The sequence below is a fragment of the Alligator sinensis genome, unplaced genomic scaffold (genome assembly GCF_000455745.1).
Source record: "Alligator sinensis unplaced genomic scaffold, ASM45574v1 scaffold20_2, whole genome shotgun sequence".
NCBI classification, from domain to species: domain Eukaryota; kingdom Metazoa; phylum Chordata; order Crocodylia; family Alligatoridae; genus Alligator; species Alligator sinensis.
In genome coordinates, this window is record NW_005842012.1 from 1829336 (window position 1) to 1856546 (window position 27211).

The 27211-nt window shown below is 40.8% G+C and overlaps 1 protein-coding gene across 9 annotated transcripts in view; it reads left to right on the forward strand.

Moving 5' to 3' along the window:
• OXR1 (oxidation resistance 1) overlaps positions 1 to 27211 on the forward strand; it is a 461315-nt gene that overhangs the window by 417475 nt on the left and 16629 nt on the right. For 7 of the 9 annotated variants that reach the window (XM_014519136.2, XM_014519135.1, XM_006021932.3 and 4 more), the window contains 3 exons: positions 18765 to 18845; positions 23642 to 23767; positions 26506 to 26658. In XM_014519136.2, coding sequence (XP_014374622.1) covers positions 18765 to 18845; positions 23642 to 23767; positions 26506 to 26658 — 360 coding nt within the window. Of the gene's footprint in view, positions 1 to 2276; positions 2400 to 18764; positions 18846 to 23641; positions 23768 to 26505; positions 26659 to 27211 lie in introns of those variants that run through there. The other 2 variants (XM_025202028.1, XM_025202029.1) reach the window with 2 other exon arrangements.

The window sequence follows — 27211 nt, forward strand, 5'->3', positions numbered from 1 at the left end:
GAGGCTGAAGACCTTTTTTAGTCTGGGACATTTTGGGAGAAATTACTTCATTTTCGTAAATGAGAGGATGCCAAACTGGGGTTTAAAGTGAAAGAAGAATGTGTTTCAGTTTGAATTGAGAGATTAGCAACTCTCCATAAATGTTTTGGGATTGGGAAGGTACCGAGGAACTACTTGAAACTCTTAGGACAGAAATAATTTTCCTTCGCTTTGTGTATCACTGAGCTTCCAAAATACATATCTCAAACATTTCAATGATATATTCCATAAAATGAGTTATTAAATATAATTATTCTGATAACTTCCTTATTTCAGTACCTGATTAAATCCAATCATTACTGGCTAGTGATATTTCTGAATCTTACAGTATTTCAGTAACTCCATAATGCATTGCTATATTGTGTGTACTCATTTGCCTTTCTCAAAGTGGTATCCACTTTGCTTTATATGCCAATAATAAGCAGAAGTGGTTGGCATATTCGGCAGGTCTCATAAATTGGGACAAATTGATTTCTTTAGTTCCTGCTTCTGAGAAATACTGCATTGAAAAGCAATGATTCAGACTGTCTTAATGTTTGAATTACTTATGTTTTGGCTGGCTTGGATCTGAAGATCAAGAGTCCCACTTCTTAGATTCAGGGCATGTTGTCATTTTTTTAAATGTTGATATTCTTTGGGAGAGTATCTGGATTTTAGGGCAGTGCGTAACAGTAGATTAGGTCACTGACTTAATCTTGTTATAATACTACCTAGCATTCCCTTTACAAGGACAGGATCAAGCTAAAGAGCCAAATGTTGAATGTTGTTTTGTATAACTTTAAATATTTGAGCTATAAATGGTATCTGAACAGTAAAGCACATGTATGTGAAATTTTAGATGCTCAATTAACAAAACACAATATAAAATGCTTGTGTGAATGGAGCAGAACTTTAATTTCATTATATACAAAAACATTAGTTTGAGAGAACTTCTAAAATATACTCTGAAGCTGTATCTCTTTAGTAGTGCTTCATAACTTGCATTTTGTAGTAATTGGTTTGAAATTTTATAATGTCTATAGAATGTACTTATGTGCTGCTTTATGGTTGTTTTAATGGTACATTTGCTTCAGGATAAATTGTATGTTACAATATTTTCTCACTTTTTCCTCAAAAATCAGCTGCCCAAAATTGTGGTGTACGTATTAAGTGGGGAAGCTGATTTTCCTACTCCTGCTCTCTCTATTGCATAGACTCTTTAGCTCTTTTTAGACTCATAGACACACCCATGGAGGCCAGTCTTATGAGCAGCAGCTGTGGGTTCAACTTTAGTTATGCAGGAAATGGAAGTTAGTCATCTGAAGATTAGGTTCTGTCCCGCTCTATGCAGCCATAACTCTAGAAAAAATCTTTTTCTTCATTCTGCTTTTCAAAACAAGGTGCATATTATATTTGGGGCATGTCGTATGCAAGAAAATGCAATAATCTACAATTCTAATGCCATGGAGGCAGCACCAGTTCCTTTTGTGAGAATGTATAAAAATGCTACTGGAAATGTTTCCTGATAATCTAGAGAATCTTTTTGGGTTATACAAGCTATTAGGAACCTGCTTGCTATATATTCTGATTATAAAAAATTGGGCTTAAATCTGGCCCCCATTAAAGTAAAGTGAAATCCCTGGTATTTCATTATGGGTAGAATTGAACTCGTAAAATTTCCTTCAAATATTCTAAGCAGCCCTTCCCTGGGATTGGCTGGCTCTTGTTATGACTCTGAGATCTATTTGGTGAGGTTACTTTGTTAAATATAACATTCTCTGTGTGGTTCCTCATTCATGTATTCAAATAACTAGTTTTTAAAACAAGTAGTTTTTAAAACCTTTTAAAAACAATACAGAAACTACAGTTGAACAGTTGCAACAAAATTATTTTTAAAAACACTAATGAAGCTAGGGAAAATGCTACCTGTTAAGGACAGGAATATATTTAGTTTATAGTGTAACAACTTTGTAAATGTTGTTAGCAGCTTTGATCCCCTACATTTTAATGTTCTTGTGAGCTGTTCAGCTAAAATTATTCTGTCTCTTTAAATGATTTGGCCTTTTCAGCAATCTAGTGCACTGCAACCACTCTTGAACATAGGAAGCCTTTCTTTCCTTGTATGGTCACCACTCACAATACACTTCGGTGGTAGATAACGTTCACTGATTAGTTCCTTGCCGTGTCTGTCAAGTGTGTGTATGTAGCAAACTGTTCTGTCACTGTAGTGGGGCTCTGTCTACGCCTGGAATTGATAGCAGGTAGAGAGAATGCTTTGAAACAGCCTTATGTGCTTTTATTCTTTTAGAAAGGAAATGTCTCTTTTCTGGTATATCAAGAAGGGAAGAAAACACCAACCAGTTAATCATAAATACACTCTGGTAATTTTCAGTGTAGTATTTTCATTTTGTGCTGTTGCTGGCATTCTTGTGATATGGTGCATAGTTGAACCCACAGTTTCATGAAGTTTTTAATTTAATTTAGAATTTGCTTACAGGATGCTAAGGTATACCTTTTTGTCATACTATGTGCATATATTGACGCTCACTGACTGCTACAAGTAACACATGAAGCTTTTAATTATTTGGCTTAGCATTGCGTAGAAAAAACAGTGCATCTCTTTTAGGCTTTCCTACAATACGCATCACTTAAGTAATGTATGAGGGTTTACGCTTTGAATTTTTAATTTCAACAAATTTTACAAGTAGATTTGTGGGTCCATTATTCTGTTAAGCAATTTGTTTTAATTAGTTGTTTATAAATACCTGAATTTTCTACTTGATTTTTATACCTATGGTGAAGCTTCAGTAAAATATGCAGAAATAGCTTTAGAAAAAGTGTCAGTACTATGCAGCATTCTGAAATGTTTCTGCAGCACAGTGGTGGCAAATGTAGTAAGTAAAAGGAAAAATGTATTTTCCATGCTTTCTCATTGATATGTTTAGGAAAATTAGGTGTAGAAAATCACCTGTGCTGACAAATATTTAAAAAACAGTGGGATATTTTGCAGGAGGGGAGGAAGGAATAATCAGTAACCCTTCAAAAAATGGGAGCAGCTTAGGGAGACTGTTCAATGCTGTACTCATGGTGCTCTAGAACTGCTTATATAGAGAGACAGCTTTCATTCAGACTCCAGCTATGGTTGTGACAAGCTGCCTGATGGAGAGAGATCTGCTACTAGTACCATATGTTGTGCTTTGTAAGGATTGCAGCATTGTGGGTTTTGATGCGTGGCGTAGGTGTGGAGGAAGACTGTTGTTCTGTTTTGGTTTTGTCTGATGTTTTGTGGGGGGTTGTTTTTTATTGCTATTTGACATGCTGTTAATTTTAGTCACGTTTTACATGTATATATGAATGTGAAATTACATTATGATAAGGTCTTGATCTGTAAATACGTTTTGAAAAGTTAGTCATTTTGTAAACATGCTTGAGATAGTAATTTCCATTTTGCTGTTGAGGGAAAAGAACAGTCCAAAATCCAAAAAAATAGTAAACAACATTGCAAGTTCAGAAAAAAAGGTAAAATATAGCAAAATACTATTTGCATTTCTCTTTTAAAAGGAAAAAAAGCCGGTTTCTACATGACATGCTGTATATCTTAATTTTCTGAGCCCATAATGCAAAATGGTCATAGCTGTTGAATTTTACACCTTAACATGGATAAAAATCACCGTGTTGTAACTGTATCATGTGAGGACAGTTACTGTCATTCTGTTAATACCCAGTTCTGCCACTAAAGGGAATGATTGCTCTGTATTCTTTGGCTTGCCCACCCCAACTTGTATTTATCATGGAGGTCAAGCTAAAGAAGATTACATGAGAAGTTCCGTTGTTATGAGATATAGTAGGAGCCACTTTCTCTCACTTCTGGAATATGTGGATAAGAAATTAGGAAGGTCAGTAGGCAACTGCTACAAAATGATTAAAATATTTCTGAAGATTATATACCTGAACAGAAGAGATCCTATGCTGTGGGACCATGTTTTCTTTTTTAGTGGAGGGACAGAAAGCTGATAAAAATGTTCTAATCTAGAAATAAGATAACTAAGCCTCCTGCTCTTTAGTTTATCCACATAAAAAGTGGGAAACACAAGCGGCAGTACCTAAACTGAAATATTTTTTTTGAAGACTGTTTTGCTAATGCTTGGAGAAAAGCCCACCTTTGAACTAACTTAAATATTATGCTTGAGTGATTGCTGGCGTGTAAGAACCAAAATAGAGCGGTCCTGTATTGTAGCTAGGGCGGCAGAGTACAGCTAACAATGCAACTCAAAAATACCTAAAATTAGTTATCTGAAATGTTATCTTACAGTATCTGATAGAGTGATCTGAGGTTCAGGAAAACTTGTGCTCACTTTCTTTTGCAGGCACTCCCTCTCTCTCTCTCTATATATATCTTAGTCTATAAAGATGAGAGCTGCCCCACCTTCTGACATGTTATCTGATCCCATTTCCTGAATCAGCTTTTGTGTGACCCCTTTTGTCCCTATGGGCTTTTTGTTTGTTTGTTTCTAGGAGTGACCTCCTCCCACCCCCCCACCCTCCCTTCTCTCGCTCTGGTAAATAGTGTAAAACTTTTTATTCATATCATTCATTCCACTTTATATATCATCTTATTTAGTCTATAAGGTGCATGTCTTCTATGTGGAAAGTTACCATTTAAAGAGTTGGTTGCTGTGGTTTTAAACTAGAGGTAAACTCTAATTAACATCATTCCTGATTCAGGAGTGCTTCAGGATCAAGTGGTCAAAAACTTGTTATACAAAAGCCTAATTCTCATATCTCAGAAAACCAAGTGTCAACCTCTACCACTTCAGGCATAGGGAGAGTCTGCCTGAAGGAAGGGTGTTTGTGCCCAAAAGCTTGCAAAAAACAATTTTTTTCCAACTATTTAGTTGGTCTAATAAAAGGTACCACATTTACCCAAAGAACCTTGTCTGCCTCTGTCTTCCTCAAAGCACTTTACTGTGAAGTCATCAGTGAACATAGTAGAACAAACAGTGGAGTGTGGGCTCTAGTTGGAATGCTTAAAGCAGCTGGAATGTTTTACAGATTACAGTAGGCAACTGGGGGAAAACAGCCTGGGAAAAAATCAGTCTGGTTATATTTGCTTTGTTTTCTTTGCCAGAATTCAGCAACAAGTTAGCTTGGTAGACTTGACATGTTTGTGAGATGTATGAATTATTGTAGGCCTGCTGACAAGAAAAGAATCCCAGCAGCTATGTAAACTAATATTGATAATGTTGATAACTAATGTCCTTCTGTATTTTTTAATATGCTAGGTAATGGGAGACTAATAATTATATCCAAAATATATCTCCATACCTTGCCCTGAATTAGTTTGTTATAGACAAGGGGTTGTCAACCAGGAGGACACATACCTGTTTTGCTGCCAGCGCTTCTAGTTCTGGACCCCCCCTTGTCAAGTGGCTGCCGGGGGTACGCCACTAAAAAAAGTTGAAAACCCCTGTTATAGACAGTAATGTAAGAGGGATGTTATAGCCATGATGGTTCAGAAATTAAGTGAGAGACAAAGAATTTTTAAGGTATCTTTTATTACGCCAACTATGTAGTTGGGATAGAGTTAGACAAGCTTTTGAATGCAAGACATTCATCATCAGGTCTAGATAGACCACAGCTTACTTCATTTTCATCCCTGAGGATAGATATGTAGTTCTTTTTCAGTTACCTCTATAAACTGCTTCACAAATACCCTAGTAGAGTTGTGGTTTGATAAGGCCTGTATTCTAGAAAATTATAAGTTAGCGGTCTTCATGCTAAATGATACCTTACAAACATCCTCTGTATTAAAGCATCCTGCGATGTGATAGAGGATGCTTTTAAAGTCCGATTAAGTGATGGGGCAACTGTTTTGTGTTGTGTTTTGAAAAGAGAGTACTGGTGCTAAATCAGTGATTTGTACATTGTTAAAAAGTGTGCAGTCAGCTTCAGCTGGAATTTGAAATTCACCAGGATTACATTCCTTCACTGGGTGCTATTTAAGGTCTGTGTGGCAGCCACATCATCAATGTCTGGGGTTTATTTCCTTCTAGCATCTCCCTGCTGCAGCATATGCATTTTTAAATAAAACAATAGGTATAGTTCCTAATGTGATAGTTAGACAGTCATGATTGGTAATATGTTATATGTCTCATTCATAAATACTTGCAAAATATTTTAAAAGTTGATAATTGAAAGTTGTGATATAGTTGGTGATGTGTAAAATTCTACAAGAAAAACAGCAGAATTTCCCAAACTTTGTGCAGGTTTTTGTTTGCCCAAAATAGTAGCCTATGGCTAGGGACAGATATTACACATAAACCGGTTTAAGTGATCAGAAACTGGTTTACACGTGTAACAGAACAGATGTTCAGTGCACAATGTGAAAATGGCTGAAACTGGTTTGAGATAAACCTGGTTAAATGTAGTATCAGACATAACTAATTTGGCTCAAACCATTTTATGCAATGTCTGTCCCAGCCCCCTTCCTGGTTTAAAATAAACCAGACTCCCCCAGCATCTTGGCATGCTCTCTGGGCTGGGCAGATATCTCAGCTCCACAGCAGAGCTGGCCCCACCCCTATTCTCCCTAGCTGGAGCTCCAGCAGAGAGTGCAGATACAGCAGGGTCTGCCTGGCTTCCCCCTACCCTACCTCCTCCCTCACTACTGAAGCAGGAATCTCCCCTCCCTCCCTTCTATCTCCCAGAGCACAGAACCCAGCCCTTGAGCATGTGGTATGCTAGCTAATGCCAAGAGGTGTCCATATGTGCGTCTCTGGGATAGGCAGACAGAACAGTGACTGCTTACGGCTTTTTGGAGCTAATCAACAGGTCAGCTGGTAAGCTGTGTAAGAAGAGTTTGAACTAATGGAGAGAGGCTATTGTTTTGCTGATGGGGTGATAAACACTTATCAGTTCCCTGTTGGCTTGTTTGCCTGTCAGTTTGCTGCAGACAGTATAAAGAAGCAGGGAGGGAGATTGAAAAGCTCTGTATCATCAACAGATGCATGCACTACACCCCCCCCAAACACACATGCACAGGGCTGGCAACACTCCCACCCCTTGAGCAGCCAGTGGGGAAAAGCCAGGGATGGTGCAGGCAGACTCCCTAATCAGAGGTCCTGCGAAGGCCTGACCATGCAAGGGAAGGGAGGGCTGCTCTAGTGCCTCCCAGCTTCTAGCCTGAGCCACTGCAGGCATGTGCCTGAATTTCTTCAGTCCAGAGAAAATGTCTGTCCAGTTACAAACCAGTTCAACCTAGCCAGGTTGGACTAACTTAGATAACAAGGAATAACGGCCACAAGTTGTTGGAGAGTAGGTTTAGATTAGACATCCATAAGAACTACTTCACAGTTAGGGCAGCTAGGATCTGGAACCAACTTCCAAGGAAGTGGTGCTGGCTCCTACCCTGGGGGTCTTTAAGAAGAGGCTTGATGCCTACCTGGCTGGGGTCATTTGAGCCCAGTTTTCCTCCTGCCCAGGCAGGGGATCGGACTTGAAGATCTACAAGGTCCCTTCCGACCCTACTTCTATGATTCTATGAACTTGCAAAGATTGAATCAGTTCATGCTCAGGCATTTTGGATGTCTGTCCCTAGCCTGTGTGGTTAAAGAAATGCAGTAGTTTTATTGCATTATATTGCCAGTTCGAGCAGTTGTTGTTAAGAGATTTAGAATATGGACTTTAAACAGTCACTGTGTGATCTTGGGTAAATGACCTTAGCCCCAAATTTTCAAAAGTAGACACAAAGTTGGGTCCCAAAATAAGCACCATGACTTTTTTTTCAAAAGTACAAAGCAACCTATGAAGCTCAACACTTCTGAAAAACATCATGTCTTAAATAACTTCAACCTCACTCTAATATAGAAAAACCTGTTCTCTATTTCCATTTCTTTAAAACTGAATTAATAATACTTACTCTCTCATTACAACTACTGTAGAGTCTCCCTTACTCCTTTGGCTTTTTTCCCCCCTCCCTTCCCTGCTTTACCTTTTGTTTTCCTAATTTCTGCCTATTTACATTTTCACTGACATCTTGTCACACTTTTAGCTTCTCTTAGTCCTTCGAGTCTCAGAACAGCAGAGACTTCCTATAACTGAAGAAGGGTGATTGCACAGGAAAGCTTGCTAGGAACTTTTTTCAACTACTAAGTTGGTCTAATAAAAGATATCATGTCTACTCAGAGAACCTTGCCTGCCTCTTGTAAAAACATATGAAAGGCTTTATAGCAATACTGATATTACCAGTTGGTTCTCAAGGGTTTTTTTTGTTTTTTTACTAATTGTGAGTTTTCCTAAAATGAAATTGATTTGCAATTGGCTACTGAAGCAAATAATTGTTACTATGTCTTTCTGAAAATAAATTTGAGAATCATGTGAATTGAATAAGTTATAGCATAGAAGATCTTCATTGCTGTATAAATAAATCATAAAGCAGACTGATGATATTCATTTTTTTACCTATCGCTCCTTTCATTTTGGTATTTTCCCCCTTGTTAGCTGACTTATTTCTTCCCAGGTCTTTCAGAAGATAGTGGTTAAATGTCCAGCATTAGCACTGAAATTAATCCTGTTTCTGGTCTACATGGCAAATGTCACAGAACATTTCCGTTCCCCAGCACTTTACCTGAAATGGGGATCTGTATTTGTTTACAAGCAATTGTGCAGTAGCAATTTGTGAGGGATCCCTCAGGAAGAACTAACATCTTTGATGTAGCTGTCAGGTGTGATTTCACTAAAAATTTCTCCTTGCCCCTATGTTCCCTTTTATTTGAAATTTACGTAGCTTTTTCTAATAGCTGCACACTAATCAATTTTGTTTAACAAATCTGAAGCCATGTAATGTTTTAATCCCTCTTCTGCAGTATATGAAGAAATATATTCTAATAGAGTCCTATTAGCTTTGAGCTTACACAAATGCTTAAATTGAAGTAATTAAATGTTCTGCTGGATTGGGGCATAATGGGAAGCACCTCTTAAAATAAAACCCTTAAATTGTGCCTGCAAACAGGAGTAGCAGCTCTATAAATTTTCTGTATGTATATTCTGCGGTCTGACTATAGATCCAAAAAGTGGCTCTTAAACAGTGCTAAGACATCTGCATGAAGTTAAGCATTGGAGTCTTATTTGCAGAAAAAAACAGAGGGTGGATAGATAATATCCAGTTTTTTAAATACTGCTGCATATGTTTTTAGCAAAGCTATCAGTTGAACTGTCAAACTTTGGGTGTGTGACCAGAATTTTTACAACAAATTGTGTATTAAATCTAATTGATGCACTTGAAGGCCAGAAGAAATCTCTGCCGCATATACATATTCTAGTAGAAAGCTGCCAGGAATCCCTAGCAATCACTTGGACAGAATCAAAATCTCATGAGTAAGTTCCTTCTAAGATATGCTTTAAGTTACTCTGATTGCTGATACGTATGATGAAACCTTAGCATGGCGAGTGGAAATGAACTGTGAGGTTGGGATGCTGTAGTAAGAATGTAAAGAAAAAATCTGTGTTATATCAGTCCATGAATGAAAGTATTTGAGGATGAGTATAGCTGTTGGCTTTCCAGGGAAGTGTTCCCTAGGCAATGGATATTTAGCAATTGGTTAATTCAGCAAATTCTGAGATAACATTAACCAGAGAGGAGACTGGTGATAGGCCAGAATCTGTTACAAAACTTGGATACACTTACCTTTCTGTATGTGCATGCAGTCACATGGGAAGGAATCTAGTCCTCTGCAGCTTAGTTTGCATGTTAGTGTATTCGGTTTAACTTTCATGTTTCCTGTTTTGATGGTACAGACTTTCTGAGTTTATATAATGCTGTGACTGCTGTATGCCATGCTGTATTGTCTCACTGTTTCCTTGTGCTTCCTTGTCTGTCTGTATCCATCTGTTGTCTTCTTGACTTTACTTGGATTGTAGGCTTTCTGAAGCTGGGAATGTTCTTTCTTGCCCCTGTACCTGACTTCTGCCTGACTTCAGACTAACATGGCTAACTACTTATCAGTGTATTTCTTGTTATATTTTATGTGATGCTTTGCGTGTTGGGGTGTCCTAGTCAGGGATGAGTTTTCCTGGGCACTATGCCAATAAAATAATATTCATGTCTTATCATATAGGTCAAGCATACAAAATAAAAATGTGTCTTAATTCACTTTTACCACAGGACTTAAGTAGATACAACAGAGGATTAGGAGAATACATAGAACTATTGTAAATAAGGTTTGAGGGAGTTTTTGCCCACAATTCAGGAAGGTATTTCAGCACATGCTCTGACCCCTTAACCACAAAATAGTCCACTTTGACTGTAACAGATTCCACACATGCTGAAGTACGTGACTAAAGCTAAACTTATCTGTGGAAGGAGGGGGAGAGAAAAACAGTCCTGTGCATGTCCCTCTCTGTGTCTTTGAGAGAGAGATCAAATGAGAGCATGTGGTCTCAGATGGTCTCTGTTAATTTTTTCCAAAATAATAATTTGGAAGTGGAGACTTCTTTATCCAGCAAAGCTCCCCTTGAAATGGAACATTTCCTAGGAATGAGAGTAAATTTTGGGCCCATAAATATTCAGGAGACGGGAATAAAAATAACCTTACAAGGACATTGTTCATAATTTCTCTCACGTAAATATTTCATGATAGCATTTGTTACATGAAAATGATGTTACATCCTATAGAAGAGTCTCTCCTATAGAAGAGAGAAGATGTAACCCAAATATGTGTTACATCCTATAGAAGAGTCTTAAAACACATTTTCAATTACTGAGGAATTATTTTTTTATGAAATGAATGAGATAACTGAAAAAATTCCCAGTTGCATGAAAAAAATTAAGCTCTCGTATTTTAACCTAATATTACAGAGCTAGAAATGGATCTAAATCTTTTGTAAATGGCTCTGTTAAAACTAAGGGTAATTTTCATACTGTCCAATAATTTGACAGTTGATGAAAACTAAGAATGTACAACTTCACTGTGGCTAAGGCAAACCTCTGTTTATGTCTTAATTTTTCAACACTCCCATCACCTCAGATTTGCTTTTTATCTTACTGTCACCATTACCATGTACCAAGTCAACAAACTTTCACATTTTGATCAATTAATTTTTACATAATTTGCTGATATTGAAAGAAAAATCAACTGTTTTGTGCATGGGCTTTAAAACAAAACCATTGCCTAGCTCTCAAATGCCTTGAAATAAGAAAAATAGTTACAGCTCTGTGTTTGCTTTGCAGAAATCTAGCAATTCCTCCTAATTTTTTAGGTGCACTTAATTTATAGGTGCTTTCAGTCATAGCTGTTCTGGTAGAACCTCGTTTGGTGAGAGGAATTTACTGGTCTTCAAGGGTGTTTATGGTCTTCATGGGTTGGGGGCACTTTAATTAGAGCAGCTCTGAGAGCCACTCTAATTAAGCTGCCTGGAGCATCTTGTATATTACAAGCTTTAGATAAAGCACCCCCACCTCCATTTTTAAGCATGGGGGCACTGATGCATGAGACACTGGAAACTGCTGGAGCACGGTAATTGCCACACTCCAGCAGACTTGATTAATGGTGCATTGGAGCAGCCTGGCTGCTCATGTATAGGTGCCCCCAAATATCTACCACTTAAGATTGGGTGCTGAATCCCATGTATTTAGCTTTTGATAATTTAAGGCATTTGTGAGATATTCTATGTGTCTTAATCCATTTGCAGTATCTTTAATTGACTCGTTTCTTTTCAGTGTCCTTTTATATGGTTTATGTTACCCTGTGCAAATACCTATATTTGCCACTTAAGTGCCCCTGTACTAGAAAAACAGTATATCTGCTGTTTTGAATTATAACCTCTACAACATAGTAAATCTTTGGTTTGCAAAGGTGACTATGTAGAAGACTCAAATGATTATAACACTTTCATAGATTTCATAGACATTAGGGCTGGAAGAGACCTCGGAAGATCATCGAGTCCAGCCCCCCGCCCAAAGGGCAGGAAGTCACCTGGGGTCATAGGATCCCAGCAAGATAAGCATCCAGTTTGCTCTTGAAGGTGTTCAATGTAGGTGCTTGAACCACCTCCGGTGGCAGGCTGTTCCAGACCTTGGGGGCTCAGACAGTAAAGAAATTCTTCCTTATGTCCAGCCTGAAACGGTCTTGTAGTAGTTTATGACCATTCGACCTAGTCGTCATCCCTTGGGGCGCTCTGGTGAACAAACGTTCCCCCAGATACTGGTGGTCACCCCTGATAAACTTATAGGTGGCCATCAGATCACCCCTAAGCCTGCGCTTTTCCAGGCTAAAGAGCCCCAGGGCTCTCAGCCTGTCATCGTAGGGTCTGCTTCCCTGACCTCTGATCATGTGCGTGGCTCTTCTCTGGACTCTCTCAAGCTTCTCCGCATCCTTTTTGAATTGTGGAGCCCAAAACTGGATGCAGTACTCCAGCTGCGGCCTCACTAAGGCCAAGTACAATGGGAGAATGACGTCCCGGGATTTGCTTGAGAAGCATCTATGGATGCAAGCCAGCATTTTGGTCGCTTTACTAGCCGCAGCATCGCACTGCTGGCTCATGTTCATCAGCTTTCACAGATTTTTTTAAATTTTCCATTTTGGATAGCTTAAGCAGGGCTGGGCTGCCCTATCCTGCGGAACCAGTGGCCACAGGGGGCCCCGCAGCCAAGGGGCCCCCTGCGGCCATGAACACTTGAAATCTGTGCTGTAGCAAGGGGGGCTAGGCAGTTGCCACCAGCCTGCATTGCTGCTGCCACTGCTGGCTTCACATCCGGCTGCTTGCCCCCCTTCCCCCCCCCACCCCTCCACCGCCAGCTTCTTCACATCAGGAGGCCCCAAAACTATATCTGGGGAGGGGGGGGGAATTGTGGGCCAACCCTAAGCTTAAGCTGGCTTTCTGAACAAGTGTTCTCATATTCTGAAAATCTGAGCAGCCTCTGTTCCCATATTCAGGTGATATATCTATGTATATGTTGTCTTTCTGCTACCTTAACACTTCGGTGTTTGTTTCTCTGTTTTAAAATTCAGAAACTGGTATGCAAAAGTTAATTGTTACTCAGAACAGTCTTCAATAGGCAAGGAAAAGAGAGGTGATTTGTAAGTAACAGCTATAAATGAAATAAAAGGTTTTATTTAAATGACTGGAAATATAACTACATTTTCTCCAGGAGGCAGCCTTCACAGGAAAGATGAACTATATTATAAAGGGGTTTGTATGAGTAGCAGTGAGCGTGGGAGTAAAGCTATATGTCTGAGAAGGAAGAAAACAGTGACTCAAAGGAAAACTATGGAAGCAATGAATGGAGTACAATAAAAGTTCAATATCTTAGAATGCTAAGAAAGAACACAAATTCTTAGCTTGGTGTTCTTGTATTTAGCAGTCGTATGTTTTTCTTTTATATTCCATCAATTCATTTATATAACATGATTTAAAATTACTCCCAAATGGGGACAGCCAAAAGATTTTTTTCAGGAGGCTATAGTGTTGTTATTCATCAGACTTCAACTTTTCAACTGAAGTCCTTTTTCCTTTAGATTGTCTTTTAAAACAATGCTGGCTTAAAACAGTTTTGCTGTTGTGAAGCAAAAACAAAATACTTATGTGTAGATTGACAGCTTGGAAGGAATTTAATATGCAAAATCCAGCTTTGTGTACATTTTAAGGTTTGTCTGTATAGAAGAGTATGCCAAAGTCTGGGAAACTAAACTCACTAATCTCACCTATAAGCGTCTATGTTACAGAATCAAATGGGACATCCGTAGTAGCCTTCTCCATGGTAGCATGGAGGTTACCTGGTTCAGCACTAAGGTTTTTGAGCGCATTTTCCCAGAGCTCGTAGCACCTCAGATATGCTACAAATTCTGTTGTGGGAGTTCTCTGTTTCCTGGACTCCCATGCAGAAACAGCCTTAGCTTTCAACATACTTAACTTCCATCTCTACACATTTCTCACATGCGTGCCATAGCCAGTGCCAGATTCACTACCGGAAGATTAGCTGTCCATGATTCTGGAGCAGGAGTCTATTCGTGTGTTGCTGTAGCAGGAGGCAGATAGAGGGCATGAGAGAAGATGATGGTCATTTCAGCAGCAATTTCTGAACCAAAAGTCAGTGGTATATCTCAGAAGAAGAGATTCAGGATAGCAGCTACTTACATAACAAACTGGGAAGACAGCTGTTGCATGTTGTAACCGCTGCAGATTTCCCCATATGCAGACCAAGGTACTTCTGATGCAGGGTAACTATTACAGACTATTTCTGGTTTGTGAAGACAAGCAGTGGCTCAGTAGTCTCAGTTTGAAAAAGTAGAGCTCAGTGGAGCTATATACAGAATTTGCTCCAGCACACTCAAATACATGGTGTGCTGTCACATCAATCCAGAAGTGGGTTGCTGTGGCCATCTATGTGAGTTCCAGCTAGCCAGCGGTTCCCATGTTAGCTGGGAAGGCTGTGATGGTGTGGTTTGGTTTAGAGTCTTTAAATCAACAGGTACCAACTGTATCTGAAACATTTTAATACCAAACAAAGTACAGATATTTGTGGGAAAGGATTCCAGGCCTAACCAGATAAATAACCACCTCAGAAAGACTATTAAGAATAAGCAGACAAGAACTGGAAAGAGGAACTGATCAATAAAGAAATCCACAGCTTATAGAGGCCAGAAAATGTAATCATAAAATGAAAATTGCCAAAAACGTGGGGTTTTAAACCTTTCAAAAGATAAAAACAAGAGCAAGAGATTCTTCAATCATATAAAAAAACAAATACCAAAAAAGGGAAGAAATGGATCTGTTATTCAGTGAGGATTCACTCAAGATGAAAAGTAAGCTAGGTATGGCCGCAAAAATGATAAATGAATAGTCTCTACAGTTATCTGTAAGGCGTGTGGCATTAAGCTTGGGGGAAGGGGAAGGCAAGACAGTATGCAAATGAAAGTCTGCACAACAGAGGTGGAAGCCAAACATTAAGAGCAAAATGAATTTAAGTTAGGGGAAGGGGCACACATTCTCCATCCCATAAGTCTGAAAGAATTAATATACGGAATTAGTAGTTTGGTAGCAAAATTTTAAATGAGTGAAGAATGACACCATACCTAAATTTGAGAAACAGGGAAGAAAGCGATTCAAGCAGTTACAGACCCATTAGTATGATTTCAGCTTATGCAGTTTAACTTACCTTAAATGAAAGACTAATCTAAAGACATGTAAGCAAATAGAAAATGGGATAATATGCCACAAAGTTTTACCAAAGGTAGACTTTGCCAGACTTACCTGGTGTCTTTCTTTGACAACTTATTTTCTGAACAAAGATATTGCATTGGATTTCATTAAAGCATTGGGCAAAGTGCCACCTAGGAAATTATTATGTAAGCAGGAGAAGACGGAAATTAGTACTCAGAATTGTGAGACTGGTAAGTAACTGGCTGAAGGGGAATTATCAGAAGGTAGTATTGGGCTGGAAGGCTGTTACCTAGTGGAGCTCTCCAAAGGTTATTATTTAGCGATACCACTAACGACCTTAACATAAGAAGTTGGTGTGCTAATAAAATTCGGCGAGAAAACTTTTGGAGGCATTGTCAGTGCAGAAGAAGATCCAAACATTGTTCAGGAGGAGTTAGGGCCTTTGAAGACTAGAGTAATACAAAAAGGTTACTACAAGATGCAAGAACTTAAAACTAGTAACAAGAACTTTTGCTATAAGCTGGGAGCTCATTAGTTGAAAATGACAGAGGAGGAGAAAACCTGGGAGTCTAATCACAGGATGACTGAGTCATCTATGTGATGAGGCTGTGATAAAAGGACATCCTAGCATGCATCTTTCAAGGGATCCCCAGTGGAGAAAAGGAAATTTTAATGCTATTAATGCCGTGGTGAGACCACATCTGCATATACTGTGGAATACTATATATAACTCAGTCACCTCTGTTCAAAATATGAGCTGAACATAGGGCAGGTGCACGTTATGTGATTTATCTCCACACAACCATGGAGGAGTTAGAACCCCAAGGGAAGCTCAGGTAGAGGTCAATTTAAGATCCAGACAGCTCCTCTCTTCTAGCTCCGCCTCCCCTAGGTCCATTAAGACTGTGAACCTGGCAGGAGAAGTCACTTTGAGCTGGGAAGCCAAAGCAGCAGGAGCTTCTAGGCACTATCTGGATAGGAGGGAGGGACCTTTTCCCTGTCAGAAGCTTCACTGCAAGCCTAGAAAGAACAGGAATTGCTTCTGCCCCAGATGGAGAAGGACAGGACCCTGAGAAGGGTAAGTGCCTGATTCTGAAGAAAAGAGATAGGAAATTGGCTGTGGGGCAGAGGAGTGCACTGAAGGTTGAATAAAGGCTTCCTGCCTGTCCTCACAGCTGGTCAGGGCCTTGGGCTAAAATTCAGTAGAGCAATATGGGCCACAGCCCCTGTCTTGCAATAAAGGGAATAATAAGTGCTGCCATGACTTTCAATGCAGAAAAGGGTGAGGGGAATAGGGAGCCTAAAATAGTTTAACTTGTTATATCACAGCAAATTAAAGGCTCAATGGGGATCTAATTGTTCCCTAAAAATACAGCCAAAAGTTAAGCAGCAATAATGTAGGTGCAAGGTATTGTACTTAAGGACAGGGTTGGCAGGAAAAACTGGTATTTGCAGCTGCTGAATAAACTTTGTCTGGAGGTAAGAAAAACGTTTCTAATTATTAGAGAAATTAAATTCTGAAACAGCCTTCCAGTATGACTTGAGTCAAAAAACCAAACTGCTTTCATGATGGAGTTTACTTAGTTTGTGAAAAGAGTTCAGGTTGAGGTATTTGCTTCTAATAACAGATTATAGCAACAGTGGTGTGACCCAGGAAGTGCCTTCATAGTCCTGTGTTTCTGTATCTCTATGGCAATTTACTACTACAGTTTGTTTATGGTGGGTAGATGCAGCTAGTGTGCCTGAAATAAAAACTAACTTTGAGAGAATGGATTTCCTTACCTGTCTGTGATGGAGCTATTCATTTATCCATAGTTTGTTTACCCTGAGGGAATGTGTGACTGCGAACTGGAAAGGGTATCTCTTTGGTATGTAGACCTTCCTGAACCTGCTGCCTTTAGGTTATGCAACACCAATGTGGTACTGAGAAGCTGCATGGCACCAGAGTGCTGAGGGGATCTTGTAATTAACCTGTTTGGATAAGAGGGACAGAAGGACATTTTCCTCTTCAAATAACATGGTTACCCACAGGGTATCCTGTGCCCACTGTTTTGGAGGGATGTTTATACTCCGTGGCTCATGAAACTAAATCCTGACTTCAAGTCATCAGGCAAAGATTTAACTAACAGTTTTAGAGCAATGATAGAGTGTGTATTTGGTTGACTGGTTTGCAAGCCTAGTACAAGCAAATAGAAAGTGCCCCTTTCACTATAGAGTCTGGGTCCAGACAAGCAAGGAAATAAAGGGTGGCTTTTGCACCCCCATCTATGCAACATAGGATGATACATGACTCAAGAAAATGTGATGTGTGATGCTATGCTATTTAAGTATACATATCCATTTATTTGTCATTTTGTGTAGGAGTAACAGAGCGTGTAAAATTTTATTAATAACTTTCCATACAATTTACAGACTTTACAAACTTTCATATATACATTAACAAAAATATGTATGAAATTGTGCAAATAGCATAGTCTGCTTGGTAATGGAACTGGATAGCACAAGTGTACCTTTCTCCTTGTCTTGTAGTTTCACGGGTATAGAGTGAACCTTTGCAGCTCAGGAGCCTGTCTGTGGGCTCTGTACTTGACCAGATGCTTGTCACTGTCCCAAACTCCTTATAATAAAGGCAGGGGTGGACAGGGAGCTGCCAGGCTTGCAGTTATCCCTTATGTGTTTCAAGTGCCTTTGAGGTTTTTAATGCACTTGCTGTACTGGACAGCCATCCATTTGATCTCCACCACCCCCAGCCTCTTCAAGGTGCTTTCATAACAATGATGATTTTAGGCATGCCCCCCAAATAACAAGCTTTTCTGTAGTCACACCAGAAATTAACCAGAAAACTGGTGTGATTGTCTATCCAGCTAGCAGCGTACTGCATTGGCATCTTCTAGTCTGGCTGTGAGCGGAATACTGCAGAAATGGAACATGCCATATAAAATAGAGTTAAACATCAATCAGATGTGTATAAAATAGCAGGAATTTCCCAGTGCACAAGAGACGAATAGACCAATTGATAGAAGGGCTGAAATTGTAGTTTAGCCTTGGAGGACTATCAAAACCTGAGCTTCTTTATCTGAATCCTTACTGTCAAATGGATGAGTCTGAGCCTGCCTTAATTAGAGAGTTTTAACTATGGGCTCTAAACTATAACCTTCAGCCAGGCAAGCGAGTTCAGGTTCAAAGTACATAGAAACCCTAGCAGAAAGGTATTGTGGAGGATGATATGAGGGCATGAGTTAAGACTAGGGTATGGCTGCAGTGTAGATAGCCCTTACCTAAATTTATCTAGCTGCATATCAGTAAATTTTATGGACTGTATGTCAGATGCATTTTATAATACTATATAAACATGGGATATGTCAGATATCTAACATCATTTTGTTGGTGGTCTTGACTCACTGTATATACACATCATAAGTCTGAAACTTCTTACACGTGCTTGGAGTATTCCAAATGTTTCTTAGCACTTTAAGTTGTTGTTGTTGTCATTGCACATCCTTCCTCCCCATTGCTTTTCTCTAGTTTCTTACTTTTTTTTTCTTCAACTGTCAGTGGAATTATTGTCTTCCTGTCTCCATATTCAGGTAGTGTCAGTGGCTGAGTATCACCGCAGGATCGATGCTCTAAATAGTGAAGAACTGCGCACACTCTGCAGACGTCTCAAGGTGCCCTCTTCAGTAGTTAAACCCCTTCTCCGGAGACTAAAATATCTTTCTCTGTAGTGGCTTTGATCAGGGCAAGTCCCATATTCGGTGGGTTTGTCTTGGCTCTAGCACTACAAGAATCCAGCAGAAAATTCCTTTCTCATAACTGTGCCTTAAACCATGATTGGGTGTGTTGGGTTGTTGTAGGTTTGTGATGAAACAGTTATCTCAGAGTTTAAAAGTGGAGGAATTTTCTGCATCTTTGAAACTGTTCTCATTACTACATGGTTTCCGAAGTGATGAGGACCTGTGTTAAATTCTAGTTTGGAGTGGTGGTTTGAGCTAGATAGAAGCTTTCCTAAAAAGAATGCAAAAGAGGTTGTTTACAAAACAATGTCATGAGGATTAAGTTTCAAATACTCAACAGTCAATATGGAAGAAAATTGGAACTGTTTTGAAAATATTAAGCTTCACAATGACCATATAGAGAGGTAAGTATTGTGTCCATTGTGCAGGTGGGTAAACTGGCCTGAGATCACAACAAGAGAACTGGGAATAGAGCTTCCAGACTATAAAGCAACACTTGACATCAGAATCTGTAAACTAATTGGATAGTGTGGGGGGGTTTTTAATTGACTTTTGCATTCTCTTTAGGTATTTCCCTATATTCTTTGGCATATGTACACTGCAGAATTTGTGTACATTGTACAAAGCTTCCTAATGAAAGCATGTCTGAGAACCCTTTTGGAAAGATATGAAAAAGATTAATTACATATATTTTCCTCCCTTCATGGCAAAAACTCATTTTGAAAATTTAGAAGTAAATATTTTCCTAGGATTCAAAATTCTGATGTTTGATGCTCTCTGGGTCCTACTGCAGCTCTGGGAACTTAGACCCAAAGAGCTTTGGCTAAAGAACTATACTTAACACAAAACACATCAGACCCACGCTGTGCACACTGCCTCCAGAAATGGAAGTAATGTAATTGTCTCAGTGCAGTTTTTACTGCTTTCAGTTCAGGAAATAATGCACAGTCCTGGGGCAGTACACAAGTCCCTTCAGTGCTTGTGTCCAAAGTTACAGTACAAAAAATAATTTAGTTAGTGCCTGATCCTGCAGGCATTTAAGCGTGGTAGTTTCTCCCTGTTTGACTTTAAAGTTCCTTAGGTGCCTAAATTCCTGCATCTGCATAGACCCAGCCCTGGGATCTTCCAGATGTAAAAATCCACTTTCCTGCTTCAAGTCTGTCTGAATTACGTGGAATAAAAGGTGCTTAACCCCCTCCCCCCCCCCCCCAATATGGCTATGTAGGTATGAAAGTTATTGTGGTTCAGTCACGGGACCAGTCAGAGTGTGTGCTGTTGCTGGCCATCGAAAAGCAGCAGTGCAGCTTGAAGGGTCATGTGTATTAGGCCTGTGTGAAGCGGCTAGTATTTGCTTTGGATTGGGATTTGGCCGATTCAGGAGACAGTGATTTGATTCAGTGATTCGAATCACTGTCCTAAATCGATTCAGCTGAATCTCCAAATGGAACAGACCCCATCCGCTGCCCCATCTGGCCCCAGCATCCCAGCACTTTAAAAAATAAAAAAAATAGCCCCACATTCACTGGCTGCTGCCAGGCAGGGGGACGATTCCCCGCTGCCCCATGCTGCATGGGGAGGCTCCGCCACAAGCCCCCAGAGGCCCTGACAGCTGCTGCAGCAGCCAGTGAGTGTGGGGCTTTTTTTTTTTTAAAGCAGCAGGATGCTGGGGTCAGGTGGGACAGCTATTCATGGGGCTGGGAGAGCAGGTGGGGGTCGGGGGCACTCAGAGGGGCTCGGGCAGCAGGCAGGAGATAGAGCTGGAGGGGGGTCCCTCCATGGTCCCTTTTCCAGCCCCCTGTCCCTTACGTACCAGCACAGAGTCTGGGTCCAGCTCCCTGCGGTGGTGAGCAGGGACTGCTCAAATCACCAAATCTCCTCCAAAGCTTTTTCCAAATCGATTTGGACCTTTTTTATTGGTCTCCCAATTCAATTCTGATTCAGAGACTTGGCCGCCATATTGGCCTGAATCTCCTCCAAATAAAATCGGCAACCAAAGCTTCGCACAGCCCTGATGTGTATATGTGCACCTGTTTGGATCCACATTTAAGCCCTGGAACACTTAGGCCCATGTCAAATGAAACATTTACAACTATAGGTAGGCTTTCAACTTGCTTTCATTCTGGTCCCAGGAATCTTGCATTCTTTGTACCATGGCCAACATCAGTGGGATGGGTGGTGGGTACACTCATCAACTGGCTCTGTAGGCTAGTAGTTATGGCCCTTTTTTTGAGAAGTGGGTGATATAGTAGAGGAGAACATTGAACATCTGAGACCCCAGCATCTTCCTCCAGCTATAAACATGGTTTAAAAACCAGAAATCCTTCCTCAGGCCTTTGAAAGAAGGCATTTAAGGGCTGTCATTCAGCATTCCAGACTCAGGACTGCAAGTAGACAGAAGCAGAGCTGACTGCAGCCCTGACCTGAGGTATAGCCACACAGACAGTTTGCTGCAGGGTGTTACCATATGCCCACTACTGTGTGGTAACTGTCCTTGTGCACACTTTTGCTCTGATGCAAGTGAAAGCGGCAACTTTGACTGAAAGGTAAAAAGGAAAAACTGTTTGGCTGAAAGTGCTGGTAAGCATTTACTGTGAAGTAAACACAGGCATACCCCCTCTCACCCTACAGTAATCATTCCTGTGTCCATACCCTTGTGATCCTAAGATATGGAGAGGAGTGAGAGTACAGATGTCTCTCTGCTTAGCATTTCCTATTTGCTAGTTCTTTTGAATTGTCATTTGGCACCTCTCTTCCACCACCACCATATAGGGAACCTAGGCACTTCCCTCAGGGTCTTGGATTCCACTTTGGGGCAGGTGCGTGTAAGCTAGCCTTTATTAGATACTTGACCCTTAATAAATAGGGCATAAATACTTTTACTGTGTTACTAAACAGCAGTTAATTCTTGTTGAATTTTTGCTTTGAAGTATTGTACACCTGACAATGACATTTTAAGAGTGGAGCAAATGTGTCAAATAGCACATACTTTAAGCAGTACTTCATCTGTGATGTTGAATGTTTAAATATGCTTTTATCTCAGAAAAATATTTGCCACCCAACACAAGTAATAGAAAACTTGAGCTTTGCTTGGATATTTTATTCTTCCAAATGACTAGTGCAAATTTTCTTAAATTCAGGACTATTAAAGATTATCACAATGAATGTATAAAACAAAGCAGTGTTTTGCTGTCTTTCAACACTATCTGCCTAAATAGCTTGTGAAAGAGAACAAATTAGCTTTTCTTCTGTTTTTAATAGGCCATCACAACTTGTTTAAAACATCTTGCTTTTGGTTTTTAATTTTGGTTTGAACTGGCTGAAGAATATTTCATAGGCTTTGGAAAAAATGGAAATCTTCCTTTTGTACCCTAAGTTTTTATTTTACTTAAACTTAATATAATGACAAAAGCTACCACAGAGTGGTGCCTAAAATGCTGCAGCTTGTGTACAATCATCCTTTGATTTCCAAAAAGCAGAGGTCTAAATCCTCAGCTTCAGGACATATAGAATCAGGTTTATTGAGCAAGTCTACAATGATAGATAGCAGTTTTCAAATACTTGAAGGATAATAGAGAAGATGAAGATGGGCTTTTCTCTGTTTCTGTAGGAGACAAGACTAGGAGCAGTGGCCTCAAGCTACAGCAGAGGAAATTTAGGATGGAGATTAGGAGGAACTATCTAACTATAAAGGTGGCCAGGCTTTGGAACAGGCTACCTAGAGAAGTTGTAGAATCTCCATCCCTGGAAATTTTCTAGAGCAGATTGAACAGGCACTTGGCTGGGATGATTTAGTCAGGGATGCTCCTGCCTTGAGCAGGAGGCTGGACTAGATAACCATGTGAGATCCCTTCCAACCCTACTTTCCTATGATCCCATACATCTATCCTTCTATAATATTCCAAAGCTCTGTCTTCCTGTGACTACTGTGTCAACAGCTTAAAAACCAAGAGAATATAACAAAACCTGCCTCAGTAAATTGACCAATAGCTGCATTACCATAAAGAGTCCATGTTGGACTCATGTATTTAAAGAAGAGAGATGTGTGGTAACCACAGTAACTCCAAGGGTTGACAGATGTTGGCTTTAATGGTTTCAACTTTATTTTCTTAATGCTTAAAGGCTAATCCAATACCCAATAGTCATCATGTTTTCCATTAACTGTCCGAGGGCCCAAGTTTCACCTCTGGTCTTTGGGATAATAATATCTCACTTTTATATGGCACTTTATATCAGTGCTCTACAAAAGGGGTCAGTGGTGTTATTGCCATTTCTGCATTTGAAAGCATGGTGGACTTCAAACATCCCATTAAATTACCATTAGAAAGACAATAAATTTTGTGTTGTTGTATCAATTGAAGCAAATTTTAAAAGCCCTAATTCAACTCTGAGCTCAAAGAATTTTTGTTTTTTCTAGCAAATTTATTTTTTGTAGGAACAAATATAAGGCATAACCTTCTGAACATCACAGTGTGTGTACAAATCTATTTTTCAGTATATTGTTTCATACCAATATATTTACTGTAAGAGGGAGTAATTTCTCTGTCAAATATAACAAACTTCTAACAACATTCTAGCTTTTATGAATAATTGTCTTTGCATTCACAATGTTGAGTATGCAGAGTAAAACTGTTTTAAAAAGAAAAGAAAGAAACGTTTGTGGAGGCTTAATGTAGCTTCCTGAATGCTGACTTTCCACCACCCCCCTCTCCCCTCCTCCTTTTTTTTTGCAGATAACAACAAGGGAAGACATAAATTCAAAGCAGGTCACAAATATCAAACCAGACCTGGAGCCTGAAGCTTTTCGGCCAAATCTTAGTGATCCTAGTGAATTGCTACAACCAGATCAAATTGAAAAGGTATGGTCCTTCCATAAAGCAGTTGCTTACTAGATTTGTCATTGTACTTTAAACTTTCCAAGCACGGTCTATCAGGCACTCCAAACAAATAAGGGAAGTTTGTCCTGAAGATCATAACATTTAAAGAAATGAGTAAGTAAAGCACAAATAGTAGGCAAAATATTCAACTTGTGTATACAAAAATAAAAACTCAGTGAAGATTCTAATATCTGTCTTAGTTCTTACTTCATATGCCTATGCTTTAACCTCACCTTGCCACATCCAGTAATTTCAGTGCAACCATTGCTACCTGTCCTTATTTAAAAATAGGAGGTTTGCTGTCATGGAGGTAGAAGAGGGATGCTTTGGAGTGGAGTGTCATGTTTTGTTGATGCTTGTGAAGGCCTCCTTGTCTCCTTTGTTTTTGTTTGTTTTTTAAGGGTCACTTGGCTCCATTAATCTGGGATTTATCACCAGGGATCCTGGTTTTCCATGATATAGAAAAAAACCAAACATAAATTCTCTGATAAAGAATTGCAAATTCTGTTTGTTTGGGGGTTTTCTTAAATCCCAAAATCTGTGGTTAAAATTAAATGCCCCTCCCCCCCAGCTGCCAGGGCCATGGAGCCAGGGACCCAGATCCACAGCCCCCTGCCCCCAATGGAAGGCAACGGCTGCTGCAGCAGGAGCATGAACTGGCTACCCTCCTACTGCCTGTCTGCTGCGGGCCTGGCTCCTGGCGGCAGCGTGCACTCCTGGGGGCAGGGGAGACCTGTGCCCCCCAGATCTGTGGGGGGCAGGGGAATGGCAGATGCACATGGCAAGCTCGTGCATCCCACCCTGCTGCCCTCCCCCAGGACCTCCAGAGCGTAGCAGGTGCAACCTGGCACAGCAGCACACAGGGGGGGCATGCACGAAAGCTGCATGCTGCTGCAAGCTCCGCACTGCTCTGGCCATGCTTTCCCTGCAGGCAGGGGCAGGAGTGAGGGGTGCAACCCTGCACTGCCCCTGTGCACACAGAGGAAGCATGACCAGGGCAGTGCGGAGCTTGCAGTGGCACACAGCTTTCCTGCGCCCACCCCATTGTGCCCTGCCGGACCAGATGCATATGCTGCACTCCAGAGGGCTGTGGGAAGTGCAGCATTTGTGACCCAGGGTTTACAGCCTGCTGAGAACTCTAGCCAGGGGTGGGGGGTTTGCACCCTCTCTGCTCCTGACTGGCTGCAAACAACCCCCAATGGCCAGAGTGCCCAAACTGGCTGGGGGCTGAGGGAGTGAGGAGGCTCCCAACTGGAGTGCCTGGCCAGCTGCAACCAACCCCGCCCCCCCCACACACACCCACACACACACACTCCTGGCCAGAGTGCCCAAGCTGGCTCGGGGTGGAGGGGTGGTTTGCACCCTTCCCTGCTCTCTCAGCCCCCAGCCAGCTTGGGCACTCTCGCCAGGAGCAGCGGGGGTTACAGCCAGCCAGGCACTTCGGCTGGGAGTGAGAAGGCTGCAAACCCAAGCCTGGCTGGCTGCAAACCTCTTCACTCCCTCAGCCCCAAGCCACACTTACCTCCAGCAAGAAGAGTGAGCCTGAAGCAGCCTCGAGTAAGTGCAAGCGTCAGGGCCTTCCCTTCCCCCTTTCCCTTCCCCTCTGGGCAGGGTTGGGGGTTTCCCTGTCCCTCTTGCAAACAGCTCTTGCAGGCTGTAACTCAGCCAGCCTGCATAGCTCCTTGCAAAAGGGGGAAAGCCGCCAGTTTTTCTGATTTAAAAATGGGAAATCTGTGGTTTTTCTCTGGCTTTCTGTGGGAAAAAGAACCTGGATCCCTGCTTATCACTCAGACAAGACCAAGCAGCAACAGTGGATATATATTGACCATTTCTGCAGGTGATGCTAATTGTGTTAAACCCTTGAAAAATAGAGCAGGGGCATGCACAGTGTAGGTGGAATTTAAAGGATGATTCATCACTACTAGATTGCACTACTGGATTACCAAGGTTCTGGTATTGGGGAATAGATGTGAAAATGTCAGCTGTATTGAACAAGTATTCAAGACGTGCAAGTGAGGAAGAACAGGAATGAAGAAAAACTTGTAGAAGATATTTTCTTTAAAATTCCATTTTATAGAACAACTGCAGTGCATAGACTGATAGATAAACCAAAAAGGTAGTTTAAAAGGTTTAGTGTATTGGTAATACTGCAATCCTCCCCCATTTCCAAATTCTCTCCTGTGGGACTGGGTTTGGGCTGGGTCACACCCCTGCCCTGCCATCCCAGAGGGCTGGGCCATGCCTCCTCCCCCTGCAGGGCCGGGCCATGATCCAGTGGGGCCAGGCCAGGGCTGTGCTTCCCACCCTCACCCCCCACAGTGCCAGGCTGCACCCTTTTACCTCCTTCAGGTCAGGGTTGGAGCTGGTCCACACCCCCTCCCCTCTCCCACAGGACTGAGTTGGGGCCAGAACACACCCTCTTCCCCTGTGTGGCTAGATGGGGAACCGGATCGGGACCATCAGCCAGATCTGGGTCTCACAGGACAAAAAGGTTGGGACCATTGTTCTACATCATTTGTGGGTGGTAATTTCTGGGGAAAAAAGGTAGCTTTTAAAACTTACTGAAAGATAGAGGTGGCCTAGCTTATATTACCTGGAAGACTATTCCAAGGGGTTTCTTAATAGGTTCAGTAAAACATATTCAGGCTTCATTCTCATGTAGCATATATTTAAATGATATTACTTAAATAAGCAGATTTTTTTTGTTGCTTTGTTAATAGCTTACAAAGACTCTTCCCCCAAGAACCATTGGATATCCATGGACACTTGTCTACAGTACTGCAAAGCATGGCATGAGCTTGAAGACCTTGTATCGAACTATGCTGGGGCTGGACACTCCTGTCCTGATGGTTATCAAGGACAGTGATGGACAGGTATGAAAATACTAGCTAAAAAAAAAGTGTTGCTTCAAATAATCAAATATTTATCTCTATTTGTAATTTGTGCATGGTTGTTGCAATTCTAAATCTTTGCTCAGGCAGGTTCAAAGGTGGCATTTCCCTGGGAGGGAGTTTGATCAGGGAAATCTGCTGTCAAGTCACCCTTGTTGAGAGATTTTTTATTATCATTTTATTGCTGAATTTTTAAGAAAAACTAGAAATAGTGAAAGTGTAGGGACAGATTACAAATTGCATGAGTGTCAAAAAATGGCAGGTATACAGCTAGATAACTGCCATTTGGTGTGCAAAGTGACTAAGAGTCCACTTTTGATAGCTCAGAGTTGATAGATCCTGTATTTTATGTTCCAACAAAATTTAACAGTGAAGAACACTTATTCTCATATTTATAAAATCCTTTGTCTGTCTGTCCATAACTCTTTATTTGCCCTCTGATTGGCTGACTGAAACAACTAATCAGAGTGTGAATACAGTGTTGGTGCAGGAGGTGGCGGTGCGGCAGAGCGCTGCCATAATGGCGGGGACACGG